The sequence below is a fragment of the Podarcis vaucheri genome, assembly GCF_965113315.1.
Source record: "Podarcis vaucheri genome assembly, chromosome: 8".
Lineage (NCBI taxonomy): Eukaryota > Metazoa > Chordata > Lepidosauria > Squamata > Lacertidae > Podarcis > Podarcis vaucheri.
Window position 1 is genome coordinate 74,146,770 of NC_138766.1, and position 21,723 is coordinate 74,168,492.

The following is a 21,723-nucleotide window of genomic DNA, read 5'->3' on the forward strand; positions in this document are numbered from 1 at the left end:
CAAAACTGTATATATGCCAAGTACGGGCAGCAAGCTGTGTGCTTCCCCCATAATTGTGTTGCGTTCGTCCCAACTAAGGAAGAGGCAAGAATGAGAGAGCAGGTGGTTCTCACCGACACTGCATTGCTCCGGCTGCCCCATTAATGACAGTCACATTATTATTATTATTTATTAAATTTGTATACCGCCCTATACCTGCATGTCTCATGACTTCTCTTTCCATGATGGGACTCAACACTGGGTTTCCTGGTGCAAGATCCAGATCCACTTAGTTTCAGCAAGGTTGGTGCTCCTTGAACCTTAAGACACTGTCGGAACAGTTGGAGGCAGATACTCTCTGCTGATGCCACTATTCACGTTACAGCTTTGTTCCACGCACCCAGAGCTCGACCGGAGCCATTGTGTTTTGGGACAATCTAACATTTATCTCAAGGTTTCCCCAGACTTCGGTCTCCAGCTGCTGGTGGTGCTTTAAAAATAGCTGAATAAGTATCTGCTGCTGAATATCTGTTTTTTTGCTTTTATGGTCCTGAGCTTCACTGAATTGGTTTGATATCATTGTGTGTGATCTTAGATTCAGAGAAGAGTTCAATTTTTTTTTTTTGAAAAATGCAAAGACATATTTCTGCTCCAGGTGAGATTTAAGCAAAGTCTTAGTGCTGAACAAACTAGCCTTGATTGTAGAATCATTGAACTGTAAGACACCCAAACGGTGATCTAGCCCAAATCTCTACAATCCAAGTCACACTTGTCAGAGTTCACTGGCAGGCATTATTAATTAATTAAATTTACATTCTTCCCTTACTTTTGAAAAACAAACGCTGTTACAAACGCTGTAAAAAGCAAATACTTTCCTAGTCTTTTTGCTATATTCTCTCTCCCCCCCTTTTCTTTTTAAAGTTGCCCATCATTTGGATGAACTGTGGTTGCTTTTTTTGTTTTGTTTTCAGGGATGATGTCAATCACAAATGTGGTCAGACAGCAATCCATCTGCATGGAAATATTAACTGCCGCGAATCTATTTGCCAAAATTCCTCCAACATGGGTGTCTGGAAGCCCATGCCCCTTGCTTGAACTTCTTCAAACAAAGTTCACAATAAATCTGACACCCCATAAAGCAACTGCTTCCATTAGCACCCTACGGTTGCTCTGGCCAAAACCCTGCAACTAGATACCTCTACACTTGTCTGCTGCCCAGCCGAGTCTGACTCCATATGAGGTGCTCAGAAATTCCATCTTATACACACATCGCTCAATAAGTCACACTAAGTTATCAAGAAAACAGCATATTGCTTCTTCCCCCAAGTTATTTTGCTTGGAATGCAGCTGAGGTTTGAATTATCAGAAACAACAAAATTCAGGCACTTTTTAAAGAAAAAAGTTTAGAAGTGGGAAGAACTTTCTGAAATTCCAGTAAATCAGTGAAATGTAGGAGCTACATGTCACTGTCATTTCAAACAACATCTAGCCAGTGTAAAAGAATAAACAAAACTTGCTAGGTCGCATGCCATATACTCTACTCAAAAAAACATAAACACATCAGAAATTTGCACAAATCCAGAACCCAAGAGTTAAATAGCCTAATTTAAAATATGCACATTTTGCTCATTTGCATATACTATTTTCAGTTGTTTTAAAATGTTTTTAATATTGTGTTTTAACTGCCCTGAGACCTTAGAGTGAGGGATGGGTAATGATAACAATAATAATACACTATTCCGCTTCTGTCAGTGATGAAGGAGGACAATAAGCCATACATTGGAAAGAAGCCACATTTGCTAACTCCTGAAAATAAGGTTTCATCAGGCATCACCCAATACCTTTAAAGCCTATAGGCTGCATTCATGAGGACTAGAATCTCATATTATTAAAACTAAAAAAAATATGAGAACGTATTTGCAGGACAACAAATTCAGCGGTTTTTGCACACAGACTGCTATTAAACTAAAGCTGTTATAAAGACCCACTTCATTATTCTCTGATAGTTATTTATTTCCTTCTCTAGCATAAAATATGCCTACACTGGCAGGTGTGGGATGCTTGTGTGGCTGTGTATTTCACATGGACAATTCCACCCTGTTATTTCCACATCAGGAGGAAGCCTCCAAGCTAAGAGTTCTAGACAGCCCTAGCCAGTATGACAGCACCTCAGAGGTCTGAACGTCTGAAGGGTGTCACAAATGGGCCGCCATCTGATAAACTAGTGAAATAGTGTTTAAAGGTGAACACGACTCTTGGCAGCTTTTGCTTGAAAAAATTAATTTCTCCAGAACGGATGTAATTCCTAAGTGCATGTTACAGATGGAGACGCTAACAGTCAGCATTCCTGGTCCAAGCAAGGAACAGCAGTGCACACTGTGCTCCTTTTGAAGAGCTTACCAATAGTGCAAGGTGAAAAGATGAAGCTAATTTGACAACTTAAGCAACGTCACATGCAATAAAAAAGTATCTATTGATGGGCTCGTTTCTTTGCGTGCTCACACACACACCGGATCAAGTACAACCGTGTTAAGAATAAATACTTCAATATGGATTAGTATCTGGCTGCCATTCAGAATTTTTAAATATTCGTCAACTGCATAATTGCCCAGAGACGGCTCTAACTCGTGCTCTGGTCATTTGCAAGGATTTTTCTTTAAAAATCATTAAAAACAGATAATTCCAGAAGGAACCCACAGATCACACGATACTTTGAGGGGCTTCTAAAAGACAACACACAAGGGAATCTGTCTAGTCAAGGGAATCTGTGCAGTCCAACCTAAAGAAACTTGTCCAATTTCTTGTGTATATTGTGGGAAGGTTAGGGGTGGGGGTGGGATATGAACCATGTGAGAATCAAACAGAACGAGGGCAGGTTGTGCACCCGTTGTCCAATCCCCAAATTTAGGCTTAAGCAAGTTACATGTTACAGCTGCTTGCTTCGTACAGGTGAAACTCAAAAAATTAGAATATTGTGGAAAAGTTCATTTATTTCAGTAATTCAACTTAAAAGGTGAAACTAATATATGAGATAGACTCATGACAGGCAAAGTGAGATATGTCAAGCCTTTATTTGTTACAATTGTGATGTTTATGGTTTAGAGCTGATGAAAACCCCAAATTAACAATCTCAGAAAATTAGAATATTAAATGAAATCAGCAAAACAAGGACTGCAAATAGAGCAATATTGGACCTCTGAGAAGTAGAAGCATGCACATGTACTCAGTACTTGGTTTGGGCCCCTTTTGCATCAATTACTGCCTCAATGCGGCGTGGCATGGATGCTATCAGCTTGTGGAACTGCTGAGGTGTTATAGAAGACCAGGAAGCTTCAATAGCAGCCTTCAGCTCTTCTACATTGCTCGGTCTCATGTCTCTCATCTTTCTCTTGGCAATGCCCCATAGATTCTCTATGGGGTTCAGGTCAGGCAAGTTTGCTGGCCAATCAAGCACAGTAATCCCATGGGCATTGAACCAGGTTTTGGTACTTTTGGCACTGTGGGCAGGTGACAAAGTCCTGCTGGAAAATGAAATCAGCATCCCCATAAAGCTCGTTTGCAGAAGGAAGCATGAAGTGCTCCAAAATCTCCTGGTAGACAGCTACGTTGACCCTGCACTTAATGAAGCACAGTGGACCAACATCAGCTGATGACATGGCTCCCCAAATCTCTTTTCTGATGAGAGCAGCTTTTGCATCTCACTTGGAAACGAAGGACCCAGAGTCTGGAGGAAGAATGGGGAGGCACACAATGCCAGATGCTTGAAGTCCAATGTGAAGTTTCCACAGTCTGTGTTGATTTGGGGTTAGATTCCCTTGTGTGTATTAAAAATGGATCTTCAAACAGGACTTCTCAGAAACACGTGGGTTAGGAATACCAGCCATTCAAAGAAAGACTGTGTCTTCTGAATAAGTGTGACATTTTTTTAAGTCAACTGTCCCAGTCAACAGTTCTTTCAGCCAACCAACCAGGGGGCGGAGAAAGGCTACAAGTGCTTGCTTGAAGAGGTTGTGTATCTTATTAAGATGCTAAAGAGCTTTTCTTCTTCTGCATGATGTGCCATGAAATTGATTAATTAACGTGGATCCATTATTGAGAATTCATTCATGCAGCAGTCATTACCTGATCTCTGCTTACATAGACTTAGGATAGATTATCCAATTAATGGGGGATTGCAAGCGAGGAGAGATGGGGCAGGGATTGTTGCACCGTAAAATCTTAGTCCCTCCCATCCTCATACAGAAGATATGATCTAACTATTAGCTATGCTTGGTTTTTCCTTATAAGAACATGTTTACTTTCGCATAGTTGTCAAGCAAAAAAAAAAAAAAAAAAGTCTGAGAGAAGTCCTATAGGAAAACTCTATATAAAGTGGTACCTTGGGTTACATACGCTTCAGGTTACAGATTCCGCAAACCCAGAAATAGTACTCCAGGTTAAGAACTTTGCTTCAGGATGAGAACAGAAATCGTGCTCTGGCGGCGCGGCGGCAGCAGGAGGCCCCATTAGCTAAAGTGGTGCTTCAGGTTAAGAACAATTTCAGGTTAAGAACCGACCTCCAGAATGAATTAAATACTTAACCCGAGGTACCACTGTACCATGCTTTAAATTTACCTTATAATGCCATTGCACATAACATTATATGCTAGCTTTTCCACTGACTAATTTGATAATTTCCTCTAGATTTTCCAAATAAAGTAGACAGCATCCTTTGCATTCAGTAGAGCAGGGCTAGGGAACCTTTGGCCCTGAAAATATTGCTGGACTACAAATCCCATCAGCACCAGGCAGCATGGCCAATGGCCAGGGATAACTGTGGAGTTGCAGCCCAACAAACAACATCTGGAGAAAAACTAGGTTGGGGGAAAGCTGCTATATGGGGAAAGAGATGAGCATCTATTAGTAACAGAATCCCTCCTTGTTCAAGTGGTTAAACATGATGTGTGGCTCTTCAGTTCGGAGGGACAGAACCAGCTCTTGTTAGCATATGGGCTGATTAAGGTGGGCAATTCTGTCCACTAGTCATCTGAGACCAGCTCTGTATTTGTCCTGTGATTATGCCCATATAATTATGGAACCGGCTAGTCCTTTTTTTGGCACAAACACACTCTCTTCGAGCCCTTCTCGAAAAGTCTTACCTTAAGCCTGGCAGGGACTATTTACAGAGTCTGAGGGCAGGTCAAAATACAGGTTTTTATGAAGGGTGTGCATGTCTTCATTTCTGAAACTGGGCACACATTTACTCGGGGCCATAGGAGTTGAATGTGCTCATGGAATTAGTGGGATTCTGCGGTCATGCAAGGACAACAAATTCTGTACTCTGATTGCCAAACTGCTGTGAACTCAGTAGCTAACCTCGTTCAATGCTGATGAGACTTTAGGTGGGAATTAGGATGGGCAAAGGAAGATTTGTATGAGTTGGGGTGAGGGCTGAAATTCCCTGCCCATTTTTGAGGGACGCAAGGGACGGTCTTTCAAAACTTCTGATACCACAACTCAACAATGGAGGTTTATCATACCTTCAGCTCTCTGAAAGTACTCATCAGCTGTTGCCAGCTAACATGAAACAGGATCCCCAATGTGAATGTCATAAATAAGTTTTGATTGGATTAGAGGACAACGCAACTAGATAAGATCAAAATAGCTGTGAAATTAGCACACACGCGGTCTATTGTCTGCTGCCCCTTTCTGTGATACTCAAACGTGCCCAGCCTTGAGGGTTGCTGATTATAAAACAAAATGGGAGGTGGGTGTATTGTCTTTACAACAATGGGAGATTAGAAAGCAGCAAATGCAGCTCAAACCAAGATTGAGAAATTAGGAAAACTGGATTGCTGAACTAATTGAAAAGAAAGAAAACGTGTGAGAGATTGCAACATTAGCTCTTCCCAGGCATTTGTAATGCAACTTAAAGTAAACACAAGAGAGGAGTGAGCCAGCTTGGTCGCATTGCTTTCGCAAAGAGGCAGGTATCCTCACAGAGGTTCCCTGCAGAGTTTACAACCCTGTAAAAATAATCTGGATTCTAAAACTTTCCAGTGCTTTCCCCTTCATTACTGCACCTGCGCTGCTTCAGCCAAAAACTAATGTGCTTTTCACCTGAGAGGGTGGAGAAGGGTGAATTACATCCTTATTGAGGACCTCTGTGTATTCTGCTTAATGTGGGCACAGAACTAACATACTTAAACCAATTCACACATACAGCTCTTCAGTTCAAAAGGAATCCTGCTTTGAGGAAGGCAGCAGAACAATAGCCATTGCTTTGTTGTTACACAACCGCTACTGACCTGTGTGTAACATCTGGCCTGATCCTACCCAGCCATCTTGTTTCGGCTGCAATGGCAACCAATACGTTTCAAGGTTCATGTCAAGTTTCTGGTGTTTAATAATAATTCCCTTCAGTCCCTGGCTCCCATATATCTCAGGTCTCTTCATCCATTTGTCTCCAATGTGTTCTTAGACATATAGAGCGAAGAGCACCCCACAACATCTCTGTCCCTGCTGGCTGCGCCTCAGACTTCTTTGCTCTGAGCAAAAGGTTTGGAGGGGAAATCATTGCATGTTCAGCTGAACATGTTCAGAATACACCACACTATGTGGAGCACTGTGTAGACTGTTTTCCTAGATGCCCAAATCAGGCCTGCATCTTTTTACAATTCCTGGATGTCAGCATCAAGTTTTCCTCTCAGAACCTGCTCCAAGCTCCACTTCCATTAGAGTTGCCATATGTCCAGAATTTGCCGGACATACCTGGAATACTGCAGTCAGAAGCCATGTCCAGGCAGAAGTTGGCTAAACGTCCGGGAAAATCTGGATATACGGCAACCCATGTCGGCAGTGTCATTTTTGGCAATTTCCCTTAAAAACAGCTCAAAAACTTTTGTTTCTGGATTCTCACTTTTTGAAATACAGTGGTATCTTGGGTTACATACACTTCAGGTTACATACGCATCAGGTTACAGACTCCGCTAACCCAGAAATAGTACCTCGGGTTAAGAACTTTGCTTCAGGATGAGAACAGAAATCGTGCTCCGGCGGCACGGCAGCAGCGGGAGGCCCCATTCGCTAAAGTGGTACTTCAGGTTAAGAACAGTTTCAGGTTAAGAACAGACCTCTGGAACGAATTAAGTACTTAACCCAAGGTACCACTGTATGGCAACCCTAACTTCCATGCAAAAGGAATGACATGACAAAGAGAAGGACTTTCACATCAATTGTCCCGAGGCTGAAGAATAAATTCCCTTCTTAAAATCATCCCTTTTATTGGTCTTCTGCAGGTGATTCAAGACACATCTTTTCTGAGTGGTCTTTTCTTAAGCTGGTTAATTTTATTTGTTCTTGACTAGTTCTTTAGATTGTTGAGTTTGTTTTGCTTTGTTGACCTATCTTTATAACTCTCAAGGCTGAGCACCAAGACAGATAAAACAAACAGACTTCAGTAATAAATATATGAAGGTGAGAGGCCCAGTCCACCCTGTGAACACACCCCAATACTTGGGACCTTCCCAATACTTAGAACACAAAAAGCTTTGAAGACAGAAGAATTACATAAACTGGGCACTGTGAGGAATGGAGTTACCCCAAAACAGATGGCTGTTCTTAAGTTATCTCACCAGCATGTTCAAGTTGATTCTTTCACCTGAAAAATGGAAGGCTCCACTCCAGGTCACACAGAACCATCTGTTGGCAAAGCAACCAGAGTTTTGAGCTAGCCTTAAACCTAAAAAAGCCGAGATTTCTCGTAACAGCAAGAGCAAAGATATTAACAAGCCCATGCTATTAATCCTGTTAAAGTGTTTTCTTCCCAAGGAAAATCCGATTCTGGATGATATCCAAAACCCATCAGTTTGGAACGACTTGGAGTAGTTGAAAAAGCATTTAGGTAATACCCACTTTTCTTTTCTTTTCTTTTTTTAATCAACAACATTTAATAGTTCCCCTAAGCTATTTGATGACTGAGAAAGTGATAACATTTTAAAATGTATCCTGTTCTTCCTGCAGTAGTATTTTAATTTTATGCATTAGGTTCGTATTTGCTTTACTCTGTTATTTTATTTTATTTTTGGCATAAGACCCCAAAGATGGAAAGGAAAAGACACATTAATGAACCACCGTATCAAAAGACCTGCTCAGAGGACTAGAACTTTTCTCATTTCTCTATATTTATGCAATCCCATCTGCTTCAACTGCAGTCCCATTATAACAATTGTGAGGAATAGCTCCAGGCTAAAAGCTGGCTGCACACTTCCTTCAAGCTGAGCTGCAGTGATGTCACAGAACATCTACGAACATTCCAACTACTGAGAGGTAAAGGCCAGCCGCATGCAATAAAAGTAAAACAATATAAAATGCCAACATTCATACAAATGAAGGCACTGTAAGAGGAGCACGAAGCTGGAGTGCTGCATGATGTCGGAATCAGGAGGTTAAATGCTATGCTTAGATATGTCAGGTACTCGAAAAGTTTTGTAAGCAAGATACCCTTCCAACTGACTGCCATGTATCATCCTTATCTCTTCAGCTTGAGCGGCTACTATACTCAAGAACTGTCACATGCTGGTTTCTGGCTCAGATCATTAATCTCCCCTGGTGTGATATACAAACAAGACTAGATGTCCTCATCCTGAGTGGATAATGAATACCCAGTGTTTCATTCGTTATTGATGCTAGCATTAAACAGTAGCAGTGAAAGATCAGGAGCACCGTTTGCCTCACTTCGTAAAAACTGAGATCGAGAAGAAAAAGAACAGGACATCCTACCACTTGTCTGCCTCCAAGGTCCCCCAAAACTTTGCTTCTCATTCTAAAGTTGCACTTAAAACAAATTAATCTGATGGATTTCGTTTCTTAGCTGGCAGTTCTGCTGTGTCTTCTGTTTATGAAATTAGTGAAAGTTTTTCTTTCATTCCAGAGTTCCAGGGCATTAACTTTGGTTTTACTGCTGCTACGACTGTCATGCTGCAACTGTGGTGGATATTTAGAAGAGCGCTCCAAAATTTGAGGCAATTCGTGGTGTCCTCCCCACCTTCCAGAGAGCTCCAAGTCACTGTCCCAAATAGCATTCATTTCTCCTTGTAAACTCATCACTGGCCTCCCCTGTCTTCAGGCTCAGGAAAACTTGCTGTGAATATTTATCCCATCTGCCCTTCTGTTTCCATCCTTTGGGAGTCATGAATATATTTGGCATAATTGCCATTAGAATAATATGGTCTTATAGCACAGGGATGGACACTCATTCCGTTTCTAGGCCATTTCAGTTTTTGCATGGGTTCATTCACTTCAGCATTTGTACTTATTTAAATACATATTTTGTCTCATTGCATCCACTTCTTTATTTATTATACCCTAAGATACATGTTTTCTTATGCATTTTATTTATTTAGAAGCATTGCTAAACTACTTAATATTTGACAAATCTTTAAGAAATACACAAATACTACTACTACTACAACAACAACAACAACAGCAACAACAACAACATACTACTATAATAAAGAGAGAAATGCAACATAAAAGTACAGTAAAAGAGTGCATAATATAAAAACAAGACTTCAAGGATGACAGAATCCAATCTAGGAGGCTCAGAGAAAGTCTGGGCAAAAAAGATATGTCTCTACAAGATGTTCAATGTAATTCATGCATGATGCTTTACATGGCACAGGGAAGGATATTTTACAGTGCAGGAGCAATGGCGGAAAATTTGGGGGGTCACTGCTCTGTAGCGTGCAGTGCCATGAGTAAAATTTCCCAAGAATCTGATCTCATTGATCTTCCATGTCTATACAATTAACCTGGTCTTAAGTTGTTCAGGGGTTTATATGGTGGTAAAAAGACCTTTAACAAAGCCCTGTAGCTGATCGGGCTTTTGTACTCTTTCTGAGCTGAAAATTGAAGTGCAACATTCAGAAAGTGTGAAATCCAAAGGATTCCTGAATTAGTCCAGGAGGTGCAAACTATTTGTTGCTGAAAGTTTATTTGAATTACCTTCAGCAAAGAATAGAAAAGTGGCTCACAAGTTTTAAAAATATTATTATTATTCGCTTACAGATGCGGACCAAACAAAATTAATTCTTGCAAGGCCAAACAGCTAATCCAGAGCCAAGAGAAGAGGCAGAAGGTTTGCATTGTAATCTTTACTGTGGACCTCTCAAAATGACCCATCAGAAAATCTAATAATCGACAACTGCATTCTAGTGCGATCTTTTAAGATGCTGCGCTCAACATGACCACAGGAAAAAACCAATGATAACATGAAGTTCTTTTGGCCTTGCAGCTGTCTTTCTCCTTCATAAAAGAGAAAGAGGTACTCTAAGGGGTCGTTCTTATAAAGCCACATGGGTATGTGGATACACAGTAAGCATGGATGCAAAAGCATAAAACTGTCACTGAAAATCCTGAAAAAAAACCTGTCACTGAAATCCTTCTATGGCCATCGTTGCAGAACACAAAAATAGTAAAATGAAATGTCAACAAAGCAAACAGAAATAGAAAGCATATGGCAAAGGCACACACACTTGACCCTGCCCCACCAAAAATGTCCTCGCTTCCTGATCTCAGTTTAATCCATCACAATCTACTACTGTCTTTGGTTACATAATGTAAGATTTATCCCACGTGTTGATGAGAGTATACAGACTAAGAACATTAGGAAGGGGTCATTTTTAATAGATTTTTATGCAAAATAGAGCTATCCAAGTCACAGAATATGACTTCCCTCACTACTTCCTACATTTCCTCCCTACTTAACAAGACTGACCAGACACAGTCCCATATCAGGAGGCTAAAGTGAACACGCCAACAGACAAACTGTAATTAATTTCATTTTTCCCACATAAGAGAACAACAAAAAAGGCACAATCTCTCTCTAATCACATTTGAACCAGGCAGTATTATGACGGTAGAAACACATTGTCCCTACTGCACCTGTACATTAATAAGCTTGATCTAACTTCTTAGGCCACAATCCAGTGCCCTGTCCTGGCTCCCACCCCAAAACACACAAGCAAAGACTCTCACTTGTAAGAAATAAAAAAGATCTTTATTCAGGCAAGAAGTGGTATAGGCTCAGCAACAGACACAGGGCCCAGGAACCACATCTCAGTTCAAGTTGGAAGTTCAGAACCAGTGGAAGCAATGAAGATGTCCCAACAAATTTCCCCACCCTGTCTGCCAAGCTTTCAAAGTCCAGCTGTGGCACATTCACTCGCCTTGTTCACCTTGTGGGAATGTTGGGATCGAAACTGCATGCTCCACAGGGATGGGATGGGATGGGATGGGCTGCTCCCAATCTGTGAAGGTAGCGCCTGGTTCTCAGCAACAAGCTTGCACCCTACTTTTCAGACTCCTGTTCAGTCACTGCCTTCTGCCTCCTTGACTGCTCACAGGCCTCCTGAGCCTTCACTGAGGCCCTTCACTTTGCAGGAAGAGCAGGGGTGTGCAGAGAACTGGCAGTCCCCCTCCTGAAGTGGCTGAAGTTGTGGTGGGGATTCCTCCCTCCTCCAACCCAGGTTTCCCGCCATTCAGGCCTCCTTGGGTTTCTACCTCCTCCTGTGTCACAGTCTACCAATCCCAACAGCATCATGGGGCTCATGATGACTGCAACCCACTGCTCTTCAGGTTTTTGGACTCCAACTCCCATCAGTCCCAGCCAGCATGACCACATTGTAGCCCCAAACATCTGCGGGCCACCGGGGCAGGGGGAGGTTGCTTATTCACATACTTACCTGGTATTGAAGAAAATGGAGTTTCTTTAGGAGAATTGATGTAGAGGTCAGCTATCTTGAACTGCTCAAGGTTTAAAAACGGACTCTTACCTGATGTTGCTGCAAAACAACATTCTATACAGCATGCCCCAGGATCTCATAAACATGTTCTATATATATACACACACACAGAGAGTCACAGGCTGTGCTTCAATACTTGTGTGCTAACAGAACGAGGTGGTGTGTAAGTTGGACGGTTCCTCCGGGTTTTTGAAAAACAAGAGACAGTGTTCTATCTATCTTAGTTAAACAAGCACGGCTTGAGTCAGGAAAAGAGCTCATAAAAACTTTTTGGCATCTGGCAAGCTTACCTCCCGGACAGTGCCTCAGGGCCATTTTACATCTTCTGGACTCTGCGATGGTTGGGCATGGTATTGTGTCTTTTGCTGGCTTTTTCACAATTTGCCTCGTCCGCGTTTCCAAGCCCCACTTAAATCCGCAGGTCTTGTTATTTCTGCTGCACGTCCCCCATTCACTCCAAGGGCCCACTTCACAGCCTTCTGAGGAAACCAACATACACAACACAGAGCGCTAGTTAACATCTTCTTGTCATCTGATGCACATAACATGGCTGCTCCAAAATGAGGAGCAGAGGGTGGGGGTGGCAGAGAGGATGAAGAAATTCAAAACTTCATAAGTGGCAGATTTTACTGTTCAGTGTCTGATGGCTTTATTAGAGGAAATTTCCACAGGCTGGCCTTATTTAATCCCACTAACTCGAAGAGCTGGTTCACAAACAAGCCCTGAAATGTGTAGTGGGGAGGCAAGGCAATTTCTAGTCTACCATGAATTCTCCACACCTCCTTCTCTCCCGATCTTACAGTTATCTTCATTTTCCTTCCAGTTGCTTTTGAGAGGTGTTCCAACAATTTTAAATCAGATCTGGGGAACTGTTGCTGGGTTATAACCAGTGCTATTTTTCTAGAAAAAGAGGTGCTAGAACTCACCATGAACACTTCCCTCATTCTCTTAGAATGACAAAGGTGCCCACCTGAAAGGTGCCAGAACTGAATTCTGGAGAGCTTTGGCTGAAAAAAAAGCCCTGGTTATAACTCCCATCATCCCTGATCATTGGCATTGCTAGTTGGGACTAACTGATGGTGGTTGGATTCTAACATCATCTGGAGAGCCACAGGCTCACTGCCCCAATTTAAATAGTGGAAACCTCAGGTCTCTTCTCTGTTTGTCTTGTTTTTCTGGTTGAACAATAGGTTTAGATCAGAACACAGGAATGTAAGAAGACATCCAGATGGATTATACCAAGGCAACATTCATATCAATCATACATTTAAAGCTCTATGATACTGTAAGCCGCCCAGAGTGGCTGGGGAAACCCTGTCAGACTGGGAGGGGGGTACAAATAATAAAATTATTATTATACTTTAAGTAGTCACGGCTTCCACCATTGCATTCTGGGAGATGTAGCTTGTTAAGGCTTATCAGAGTGGTAACAGGATCCCTATTTCCCTTCCAGAGCTATGGAAAGATGGGTTCCCTACCAACTCCAAGCAGCCTTAACAAACTAGGCTGGGCACAGAAGTCTTTCACTTGTTCTTTTTTAGCATTAGGTTTCAGTCTGGTTTGCAGACACGAGTCACCAAGCCACATTAGGCGTTGTTTTAAAAAAAGAAAAATGAGAAAGACCATTTCACGGCAACCTATGCTCTCCCTTTTATTAAGATGCAAAGAAAAATCAAAGTGACTCAACACAGGAGTGCTTCAGAGTATCCTTACTTGGAGAAAAGCCATCAGGTTTCAGAAACAGAGATTTCCCTAGGACCCATTATTTCTAGATTTATTAACGGTAAGAAGATGAATTGCATTGCTCTAACGTTATTATAGCACATTAGCTGTTTCCATCTAACTTATGTACCAAACACTCGCCAAGGTTTTTATGCAGTGAGGTAATGTGTGAACTTGTAAACCTATCTCGATGTCCAGAAAGGTTTAGACCATAAGCATGATCATTATTCTAAGTGTTCAAACAGAAACAAAAAGGCAAGTACGAGACAAGCACATAATCACTAATGTTTCATGGTTGAAAATGTGGACATTAATTTTATTGTTCTAACACTCCGATTATCACTGCCTTAGAATTCCCATCATTTGCTGCTGGTAGTGGCTGGGAGGGGGAATGAGCAAGAGAAAGAAGTGGAACTACATGCTGTAGAGGGGAAAGAGGAAAGGATACATTTTTTGAGAGCAGACAGTATTTTTCTCTGCTTGTTTTTGCCAGTTTGCATTTCTTAGTGCATTAAGTATTGATCTGATGTGTAGAGAATTCAAGAGGGTTCTGGAAGCTCCTGGAAGCTTCTCTGTGTAAGGGAAACAAGTAGAAGGTTCATGATGTTTGGGTTATTCCTTCAGAGAATCTGAGTACAGCTGGTTTAAACTGGTTCTCTTTTCTGTCAAGGTCATGCAGACTATAAAAGTAAGGCCAGAAGGAGCCTGGCTTTCACTTTCACTTTCTATCTTCCTTCTGGTGTGGTGTTATGTATATAGTGTTAAAGCTCAGTCTTAGAAGTTATTGTAAGTTTAAGTCTGCTGCAACTGGATTTCTTATGGACAGTGCCAACCCTGAATGTACTTGATTTGTGACCATTATGCCCATTTGCCTTTGGTAGCAGTAAAGTTCTGCTGGATGAAATACAATTGCCTTTGGTCTATTTTTGGGTGAATCCTGCAACGTGCTTAAGTTCTTACTCTGCTAACTATACATTGGAATCTACTCTGGATAAATATTGAGTAGAATTTCATGACAATTTTATGTTCTGTTAACCAGAAATGGCTCACTAGGTGGCATGAATATATGTATATAAGAAGAGCTAGCTGGATGAGGCCAATGGGCCATCTAGTTCAGCTTCCTGTTCTTACAGTGGCCAGCCTGTGGGAAACCCATAAACAGGATCTGAGCACAAGGGAGCTCTTGGTTTTAAAAGGTCATCCCAAAAAACAGAAACACTGATTTCTCGGGAACAGGTACCGGTACATCAGGAGTGTCACTAGTAAATAGAGAAAGTTGGATTGTATACAAGTGGGTGGCAGAACCTAATCAGGCAAAGTGGAAAATAATTTCAGAAACCATTCTAGAGCAGTGGGGAGGATCAGAAAGAGGTAATATAGAAGAGATGATCAATAAGCACTCACCCACACATTCCATGGTCTCCTCTAAAGGTGCAAAGCCGTCAGGACATTCTCCAAAGCAGCGACCCCGGTAGAGATAAAACCCAGGCTTGCACTTTGTGCAAAAATCTCGACTGAAGCAAGAATCACAGTTCTCTATTCTGCATCCTAAGAGGTTGGAATAACAAATTCATTTATTTCAGGTTTGCAAATTCATTGAGCGATGCAGCAGCAAAGAACATAGCAGGACTCAACCATTTAAGAAGAATGGGTTCAGAGCTTATTCTTAAGAACCTAAGAAAAAAGCTCTGTTGGATCAGGCCAGTGGTCCACTTGGTCAAGCACCCTGTATTTACAGAGCTCAACCAGATGTGCTTGGGAAGCCCACAAATAGGTCCTGAGTGCAACAGCGTAGTTGTTTTCCTCTAGGCTTTTTAAATATATATGTATCTTGAGCAGAGTTTTGTGGGAAGCTCTGAAATTGTATAAGTAACCAGCACATTAGATGTCAGTGAGCTCCTGCTTCTTGACCCATCACACCAACCCACAAAAAAACAAATGTGAAAAGGGGGTATTATCTCATCCATTGTGTTGTGAACTGCCCTGAGATCTACGGGTGAAGGGCAGCATACAAATTTAATTAATTACATTATTAACTAGGTAAAGGGATCCCTGACCATTAGGTCCAGTCGTGACCGACTCTGGGGTTGCGGTGCTCATCTCGCTTTATTGGCCGAGGGAGCCAGCATACAGCTTCCGGGTCATGTGGCCAGCATGACTAAGCTGCTTCTGGCGAACCAGGGCAGCGTACGGAAACGCCGTTTACCTTCCCGCCGGAGCGGGATTTATCTACTTGCACTTTGATGTGCTTTTGAACTGCTAGGTTGGCAGGAGCAGGGACCGAGCAACGGGAGCTCACCCCATCGTGGGGATTTGAACCGCCAACCTTCTGATCAGCAAGTCCTATGCTCTGTGGTTTAACCCACAGCGCCACCCATGTCCCACATTATTAACTAGTCAAACATTAATTGATTTACAGAAGATTTTAGCTAGTGAAAATTAGCAGCATGAGAGAGCGTGTTGAATTCTGCTGCCTATGAGTAATTTGCTTTCAAATATGCACATTAAATGGGTCTTGGCATTCTGATGAGATGTGAATGGGTGGTCCTGTATAGCACAGCAGAAATGCTGAAAGGAAAGCTATCACTATATAATTGCTGCCTCACATCCAAGAGATGCAACCATCTACAAGGTCAAGTATCAGTTGTTGATTCAAATCAGGGGGGGGGGGTGGATGTCTCATTCAAGTGAATCACCCCCCCCTTTATAGATGGAAATCTTCCATTTAAAATATTAGAGCCTCTGCTATACGAAAAGGCTACATGTTGTTACCTGTATCTTTGACTCAGTCTTGGGGAGTTTTGTCCTTAACCCCTTCCTGTTTTAAATTGAATAGAGAATACACATGGTGTTTCCTTATGTGAAACCTTAACTTTCCGTTTCTTGGCCACAGATCATAGCTAGACAGTCTGTGATACATTTCTTGTGTTTGCCTTTTCTGGCAGCCACTCTCTTATGTTTGGTAGATTCCACGCCACTGGAATGTTTATCATCACATTTTGAGAAAGGCTGGCTATTCTTCATATAGCAAGCACCCAAACCAGGTCTTCTATGTCCAGCAAGTTCTGCAGACAAGTGAATCTGAACGCTAGACTTTGATTACTTATATTTCACTTCCATTAACATGAACTGCATGCATATATTTAGCCTTAGGTTTAGGGATATACCGTATTTTTTGCCCTATAGGACGCACTTTTTCCCCTCCAAAAATGAAGGGGAAATCTGGGTGCGTCCTATGGGGCGAATGCAGGCTTTCGCTGAAGCCTGGAGAGCGAGAGGGGTCGGTGCGCACAGACCCCTCTCGCTCTCCAGGCTTCAGGAAGCTCTGCGCAACCCTCGGGAGACCGGCTCCGAGGGTTGCGCAGAGCTGCCTGCAGTCCCGGGATCAGCGCAGCTCTGCGCGGCCACCGGGAGCCGGGGGCGAAGCAAAATACGGTAAATAAAGGGAAAAGAAAACACTACAGGCAACATCACACTTATGGATCATATGTGTCATATCCTCATTAGAATGCAGGGATTAAACCATAGTTGCCCTGTTATGATGCAACAGGAAACTATGGTTTAAACATAACAATTTATGTCATATATTTATACACGTCTTAATAAGAGGTTTATAAAAAATATTATGATCTCAGTGACAAAACCAGGCAGGACAGGCAAGAGCATGCAGTTTGTTCTTTGGCCAACAACCCATGGTTTATTGGCCTGTGACTCTTACATAAAAAATGATCCACAGATTATTACTGAAATCCTAGACATGCCAGCTGAAATTTAAGTCCCACCAAGTTCATTGAGACTTTCTCCTGTTTACGTAGGTACTTGATTTAAGCCTAAAGAGGAGGAGGTGTGCACATACACACTCAAGTTAACTAACAAACATGAGAATACGTCTGCACAACATATTTCAGTTTGCAATGAATTCCAGTTTTCAAAAAGCTGTTAAGGCCCCATGAGTTTTATGGACATGGCACAGTGTACAAATCTAGAATGGTCACAGCATGCTTTTAAAAAATGTTATCTTGTTGGGGAAATGGTATAACACGCGATACACAGACGCGATCTAAACCTCATGACATTAGCAATTAATTCCCAACCTAAAATGACATATGCTTGCTAGGCCAACATCGGCACTTGAAATCCTGTTAACTCAGAAAACTGCGGGAGGTTTACGCTGTTGAAATTTGGGGTGGTACGCTGGCGTACGGTTCTTCCCCACCATTAAAAATGTAGCATGGGGTAGTGGTGTAATCAATCCAAAATCCACTGTTCCATAATGCAACAGGCCAGATAGAAGCATGAGAATTATAATATGGGAACTAATGCAATAATTCTCACGTCTAAATGCACTCATAATTTATCTGTGGGTTGTGTGAAGAAATAGGCTCATTATCTGTCCTGAATGACACTCCCACCTATTCAGCTGTATTGGACAGCTGTGGATTCTGGTAATATGAGGAAGGAAGAAAAAACCTTATTTTCATCCATTTTTTCAATGCCATGCATAAGATTATAGACTCCTACTATGTCTACACTTAGTTGCTTTCCCCCCAACCTAAAAAGCCTCAAAGAGTGTAGCTTTTCCTCACAGGGGATTTGTCCCACCCTCCTGATTATTTTGGTTACATTTTAGTGCACTTTCCCCAGATGTGGCCATCAGAATTTGACACTGCATTCCAAGTGTGGTCGCACCATAGATTTGTATCGAAGCATTGCTATGTTGGCAGGTTTATTTCCCAACTATCCCTTAGCATGAGATTTGCCTTTTTCACAGCCGCCACACACTGTGTTGACATTTTCATTGAGCTCAATATCTCTTTTTCGGTCACTCGCTCACCGCCGCCAAATATTTCTTATGAAAGTTGGTTTATAATGCTTTTTGTTTCTACCCAGAGTGGTTTCTGAGCCAGCATATCGCTTTGTTAGTGAAACGTGTGAGGGGAGGCAACTTTTTCCCTTTTTCTCTGCATTTTTTTTATTCTATTAAAGAGAATTTATATGCCTCTTAAATCAGGCAAAACCTTTAAGCAGTTTGCATACATCAAAATTACAGATTAAAATCAGATGTTAAAAAACAAGTTTGCCTTTACAAATTCCAAAATGAAACCAACAGTTCTAAAAATATATGTTATAACATAAAATTGCATGTTGAAGTTCATGTCAGATTTACCATGTCTGGGTTGCCTTGCTTAAGCCAAATATATATTTTAGTAGGCGCTGAAAATGGTGCAGTGAAGTGCCTAAGATCAATGAGCAAGGAGTTCCAAAGTGTAGCAGGTGTTGCCACACTGAAGGAGCTATTTCTTGCAAGTGCAGAGCAAATATGGCATGGCAGTTCCCATGAAGACCTTCACCTGATGCTCTGGCCTTGCTAGCTAGGGATGATGGGAGTTGTAGTCCAGCAACATCTGGGGACCCACAGGTTGAGAATCACTGCTCCAGAGGGTCCTCCAACTCTCTGGAACAAATGTGGAGGAATGCAAGGCAAATAAAGTTGGCAAAAATTACCTCTCCTCTTCTGTTAGTGGAGGTGTGAGTTGGACCCAAAAGGATACAACTGGAACCATCCCATGCCAAAAAGAGGGTTTTCAACACTCTGTTCATGCAGCTCTTATTCTGCTTACATACGTACATTTATTAATGCATAATAAATTGCTATTCTACAGATATGTAAGGGGTGCTGCCGAGAGTGTCGGTTTTCTCCTTCTGCCTCTCTTTGCTGCCAGGGGAGCAATAACGATTAATTTTGTTGTTATTCCTGGATCGGGACACTCCACCAATGTACAGAGCCATAATCTGCAGTTATTTCCTTTGCTGAGTCATTGTTTTTCTAATAGGCTCAAAACTTTAGCCTGAGGCCATCTCCCGACTCCTGTGCGTCGTGCTGAACGTTAGCGTTGTGCCTTTAACAGACCCAGAAGGGGTGTTCTCAAGTTATAGTCAACAGCAGTCCAATCTGCGCACACAAGGCGTTGAGCTGTACAGTGAAATGTTCAGTGCTGGCACAATCTGTGTACCTGAACTGTTCCAAGTCAACAAGTGTACACAAAAGTTCACACAAATGCTTGCACATGCGTACAAGACAGCTTGTGTTCAGTGTGACCTGCGAACAAGCCTATTGTCCAGTAGTGGCTGGTGCCCCTTGGGACTGGTGGGGCCGAAAATAGGGAAACCAACAATAACTGGAGCCAGAGTCATGGATTGGCAGAGTCAACTAATTCTAGTTTTGTCCTCATTCTCTCCCTGCTTTCTGTAAGTGGGAAAACACTTCAAGAGGAGGAAACTGTACAGGCAGTGGATTGGCTGCAAGCAAGAAGGCAGGCATTTACCCAAATGAAGAAGCCTCCACTGCTATTCTCTACTGTTCTCCATGGAACAACCAGGTTTGGCAGGACCACTAAAACCACACACATCTAGGCCTGGTAAAAAGATTTGCTCACAACCCACAGAAGGTCTGGCTCCCTGCATACTACTTCACCACAGGTGAAGGAGGGATAAAGAGGAAATGGAACCACTGCAAAGGAGACCAAAGCCTGAATCATAATCATAATATTTTTATTATTTATATCCCGCACATCTGGCTGGGTTTGTCCAGCCACTCTAGGCGGCTTACAGCATATCTAAAAACATAAAACATCAAGTGTTTAAAAAAACCTCCCAAAACAGGGCTGCCTTCAGATGTCTTCTAAAAGTTGTGTACTTCTTTATTTTCTTGACATCTGAAGGGAGGGCATTCCTCAGGGAGGGCACCACTGCTAAGAAGGCCCTCTGTCTGGTTCCCTGTAACTTCACTTCTCGCAGTGAGGGAACCAGCAGAAGACCCTCAGAGGACAACCTCAGTGTCTGGGCTGAGCAATGGGGGTGCTCCTTCAGGTATACTGGGCCAAGGCCATTTTGGGCTTTAAAAGTCAGCACCGACACTTTGAATTGTGCTCAGTAACCTACTAGGAGCCAGTGAAGATCCTTAAGATATGGCGGCCACTTCCAGTCACTAGTCTAGCTGTCACATTCTGGATTAGTTGTAGTTTTTGGGTCACCTTCAAAGGTAGCCCCACCTAGAGCAAATTGCAGTAGTCCAAGCGGGAGATAACCAGAGCATGCACCATTCTGGTGAAACAGTCTGTGGGCAGGTAGGGTCTGAGTACCAGATGGAGCTGGTAGAGAGCTGCCCTGGACACAGAATAGACCTGCACCTCCACAGCCCAGGAGGAAGGAGTCCAAATTGACTCCCAGGTTGTGTACCTGATCTTTCAGGGGCACGGTTACCTCGTTCAGGACCAGGGAGTCTCTCTCTCTCACACACACACGGCCCCTGTCCCCCAAGAACAGTACTTCTGTTTTGTCAGGACTCAACCTCAATCTGTTACCCGCCATCCATCTGCCAACCGCCTCCACTCACACAGGACCTTGACCCCCCTCACTGGTTCTGATTTGAAGGACATTTTCCAGCCTAAACCCCCTGATGATCTCCTAGCGACTTCATGTAGATGTTAAAAAACATGGGGAGAGGACAGAGGCCTGAGGCACCCCACAAGTGAGAGCCCAGGGGGCCGAGCACTCACCCCCCCCCACACACACCATTTTCTGGACACGGCCCAGGAGGAAGGAGCGGAACCACTGCATAACAGTGCCCCCCTCTAGACGGTCTAGAAGAATGTCATGGTCAATGGTATCAAAGGCCTCTGAGAGATCCAGCAAAACTAGGAAACAGCTTTCACCCTTGCCCCTAGCCCACTGGAGATCTTTGAGCAGCACAACCAAGATAGTTTTCAGTCCAACAATGAGGCCTGAATCTCAGTTGGAAGCGGTCCAAATGGTCCACATCCATCAGGCATGCCTGGAGTTGTTCCAGGTCACCTGCAACAACCATACTTGCTAGAACAATCAGTATGTGTTAAAAACACACACACATAGGCATGGAAGTTGTCAGGTTGATAGAAGTTGCCAGGTTGCCACTCCTTAAGTATCTTATGTATCCCCATGACATGTCTGAGGTATGGACTGAAATAACTTTTGACCGGGGACAGCCCTACGATGAGGCAGAGTGAGGCTGCTGCCTCAGGTGGTGAATGCTGAGGTGTGGGGAATGGACAGAGCTGTGAACACCATGGGGTCCACCCTACAGCCCCTACACTAGCTTGCTGGCCTCAAGTACAGTGGACAACACTGTCCTTTCACCAGCATTGTGGCAAGAGTCAACTACCGGTCAAATTGGCTTTTGTATGCGCCTTGGGAGACGGTG

At 42.7% G+C, this 21,723-nt stretch overlaps 1 protein-coding gene across 2 annotated transcripts in view; it reads right to left on the reverse strand.

Moving 5' to 3' along the window:
- Positions 1 to 21,723, reverse strand: part of RSPO2 (R-spondin 2) — a 113,552-nt gene that overhangs the window by 21,440 nt on the left and 70,389 nt on the right. For both annotated transcript variants that reach the window (XM_082235931.1, XM_082235932.1), the window contains exons 4-5: positions 14,889 to 15,032; positions 12,053 to 12,241 (exon numbers count right to left, since the gene is read on the reverse strand). In XM_082235931.1, the coding sequence (XP_082092057.1) occupies positions 12,053 to 12,241; positions 14,889 to 15,032 (333 nt within the window). The remainder of the gene's footprint in view (positions 1 to 12,052; positions 12,242 to 14,888; positions 15,033 to 21,723) is intronic.